General features: G+C 47.9%; 1 protein-coding gene across 1 annotated transcript; it reads right to left on the bottom strand.

The window, feature by feature from the left end:
- Positions 1 to 318: 318 nt before the first annotated feature.
- On the bottom strand, positions 319 to 3,375 carry LOC102716661 (cyclin-dependent kinase inhibitor 5-like). Its single transcript, XM_006649302.3, has 3 exons — positions 2,850 to 3,375; positions 741 to 947; positions 319 to 615 (listed from the first exon to the last, which is right to left on the bottom strand). The coding sequence occupies exons 1-3, from the start codon at positions 3,206 to 3,208 to the stop codon at positions 546 to 548; spliced, it is 636 nt and encodes a 211-aa protein (XP_006649365.2). The 5' UTR covers positions 3,209 to 3,375; the 3' UTR covers positions 319 to 545.

Raw genomic sequence — 3,375 nt, 5'->3', positions numbered from 1 at the left:
TAGGAGAGCGCAAATACTGAAAATAAGCAGTTCCTCTGTTAGACACCAGCAATTCAAGCAAGAGAACTCGATAGGGTAAGTCAGTAATCAGCTTTTAAGAATCGAATAAACATTTCCGATAGACAAATCACAGTATCTCACTTCAGGTGCAGTATTGCAAAATTGCATCTTGATAGCTGCATCCCTAACTGTAATACTATCTTCAGTTAGGGATGCTGATAAGTCTGCAATACTGTCTTCAGTAGAAAAAACAAGGGCACTGCTAGAGAAATTCTAACTAAATTCATTAAATCAACGACTGGGGACAGATAATAAAGCTAGGTCTACATGAGGTGGTTCGTTACAGAATGAGCAGTTAACGGTTACATGTTGGGATCAGGATGTGTAACTCACTGTCACTTATGCTTGTTACACAAGATCATTGAGCTACTGACTAACTCTAATTTTTTACAACAGAGAAGAAACCTAAAGGAATTGCATTGTGCCTCTTGCCATGGTGCTAGTCAATTGTGTAGAGAGCTCAATGGAGCTCTCAAGATGAAAATCTAGCAGTCTAGCCTTGCCCATTGGTACCGTCCAGGAAGTGGGCAGTCGTTCAAAGGACAAAAGTTATACCTGATTAGAACAGAACAAATTTGTTGTTAGCATTCATATTCCATTATCATAATACGCATATTGGTAGTATATAACAAAAAATAAAAACATATTTTGTGTAAGTGGACAAAGGAACAAGTCCATACTTCTCTCTGAAAGCCTGATGTTGCTGTTGTTCAGCAGCTGCGAAGAACTCCTCCATCTCAACAGAACTTGGAATATAACGACGACAAACGGATGCCTCCATTCTACGTCGGGAACTCATTGAGCTGTTGGTTCTAGTTGTGGAACCAGGGGTGCTTATCGTTTCTGAGCTCTTGATTAAACTGCAAGGCGTCGTCTCCCTGGTACTTCTGCAAGCAACAGCAGAATATGAAAAACAGCTCAAAAAGAGAGCCAGGAATGTGCTGGATCTCAAAGTATTTTTTTTTCATTCTTGTTAAGATGGTTTAAAAACCAAAACAGAACCTACAAATTAAGGAAATTGACCGAAGGCTAACAAGAAAATGCTAACTTAGTCAGCTGGATAGGACAAACCCCAAACATAAAGAAGCTGCACCGAAGGCCAACATTTCAAATCCCAGGGTACCCACTAGCAATGAATAGAACAATTAAGCACAGATGCTGGCCTGCACCTGAAGGAGGGTTTATAGACACAACTAATCAACATTCAGCTTTGGACGACAGTAGATTTCAGCCATCATCCCTAATTCACTATACCAAGTGCTTCGGATCTTGAAACGTGGCACTTCAAAAATGCGAGCTGTATTGGTGAACTGAGAAGGCAACAGGGGACAATTAATCAATACTAGTAGCTCATTTCTCATATATCAAGCTCTTGTCTCGTGCTGGAGAATGCCCCCACATGAGGTAGTACTTGATTCTTAGTGATTTACACAAACTACGGACAAACAACCACTGGGCCTAACAGAGCCAAGGGAAGTAAATAGCGTTTTCAACATGTATATGCCGGCCAAGAAGGACCACATAGCACATAACAAGAATATACGACTAAGCTAGTTAAGAGAGCTCCGTCACACTGAAAATGTCTCAAAAGAAACAGGTAAGCTTGAGCACCGGATTAACCTGCAACTACCAGTAAAGCCGTGTTCCTTTTTCTTGTTTTTGCGAGGAATAAAAGTGCTGAGCTAAAGATCAAGATTTCCGGTTGTTGGCGAGGATGGAGCTCCATTTCACCTCAACATTTCAAGAGTGCTGGTCCATTCAAGGTCTAGTGATCACATGTAGCCAACAAAACGGAAGCATTCAATGTTGATGATACTCCTCCGGTACATGGCTAATGATGAGCAGCCCGCGGATGCCATGGTCATTTTACTTGCCTTCTCTCAGAGACACATGGCCATAGCAACTAGCAAGTGAGCAGCCACACAAGAAATGGGATCTCGATTGCGACAGCTGTGGTGCCTTTGGGGATGGGGCGATTGAAATTTCTTGCAAAAGGGAAGATGAGCCTCTCGATAGCTAAACGATTGGGAGCTGAGGTGAGGTCCCTGCTAACCCCACCACCACCAACACCAACCAAGGCCCAACTAGATAGACCAGTGCAAAAAACAAAGCTCGGCTATAGGAGAAAGGGGAAAGGAGGCAACTTTCCCCTTCCACTATGGAAAAAGACGAGGTCACGGCCACTGGAGAAGAGGAGACTCCACTAATAAGAGAGCCATCATTAAGGCCAACAGCGTTTCAATTGGCCGCTCGAATGCCCCTGCGCAAGCAAGCATTTGAAGTGCACCTTATTGCACATCACACATGGTTCTTGGATGGAGCGTACTACTCGCTGCAACGAAGTCTGGCTCTCGAGCTATTGCAACACATGTTACATCTTCAGAGTAATTTCACTAATACCTAGCATCAGACACACCAAGTAGTACTTCTTAGGGCACCAAGATTTCGCAGCAGAAAACCAAACTAATGCTAATACGAAGAAATGAAGCAAAAGAGGAAAGCAATTGACGGTCGCACCACTCGACTCGAAATTTGCAGTTGGTGGAAAGAACCAGGTCTAAATACATGATACGGCGTCACAAATTGCGCATAAAGAATCAAAACGGCGCAGCGTAGGCTAGAAATGATAAGATTAAAGGAAGTATTTTTTTTAGGTTGGAGGTGCAAGGTAAACGATAAACCCTAAACCCCCAAACCACGCGGGCGCCACGCAGCACAAGAACGGAATCCGAGAACAGCTACGAACCGAACGGAACGGGAGAGGTGGGGGGAGAAACAAATCTCTTTACCTTTCCATGGCGTCCAGGTCGAGCACGTTGTCGCCGAAGGAGACCTCGACCTCGGCCTCGAACTCCTCGGGCCCCGGCACCGGCGGCATCCTCGCGGCGGCGCTCCTCGTTGCCTCCTTCTCCTTGGCCGGCGGCGTGTGCAGCTTCTCGAGCCTCCGGCTCCTGAGCTCGAGGTACTCCGCCGCCGCCCCGGGGTCCCCCTCCCCCTTCTCCGGCGGCTTCTGCGCAGCCGCCGCCGCCGACGTCGTCCGCTGCATCGCCAGAGTGCGGGACCGCGTCCGGACGCCGAGCAGCGCCCCGCCCACCTCCATGACGGCCACCTCCCCGGACACCTTCCCCTTGCGCATGTACTTCCCCATGGCCCAAAAACCCCTTAACTCGCCCCGCTCGCAAGCAGCACGCACGCACGCGGCGGCGCAGTGGGGGGGGGGGGGTGGAAAGAAGAACCGCGGGAATGATGGAGAGCCGAGCCGAGCGCGCGCGCGCGGTGGCCGTGTGCAAGCGGGAAAAGGGCGGGACGGGGTCG

The sequence above is a fragment of the Oryza brachyantha genome, chromosome 3 (genome assembly GCF_000231095.2).
Source record: "Oryza brachyantha chromosome 3, ObraRS2, whole genome shotgun sequence".
NCBI lineage: Eukaryota > Viridiplantae > Streptophyta > Magnoliopsida > Poales > Poaceae > Oryza > Oryza brachyantha.
Note: the sequence above shows the minus strand (reverse complement) of the source record. Positions and strands in the feature narration are given on the sequence as shown.

Bases quoted from the DNA above. Each gene is read 5' to 3' on its own strand.
- LOC102716661 (XM_006649302.3), bottom strand. From the start codon at position 3,208: ATGGGGAAGTACATGCGCAAGGGGAAGGTGTCCGGGGAGGTGGCCGTC. The intron at 948-2,849 runs GTAAAGAGATTT...TGTTGCTTGCAG, and splicing joins GACCTGGACGCCATGGAAAG to AAGTACCAGGGAGACGACGC. The intron at 616-740 runs GTATGGACTTGT...TGTTCTAATCAG, and splicing joins CATCAGGCTTTCAGAGAGAA to GTATAACTTTTGTCCTTTGA.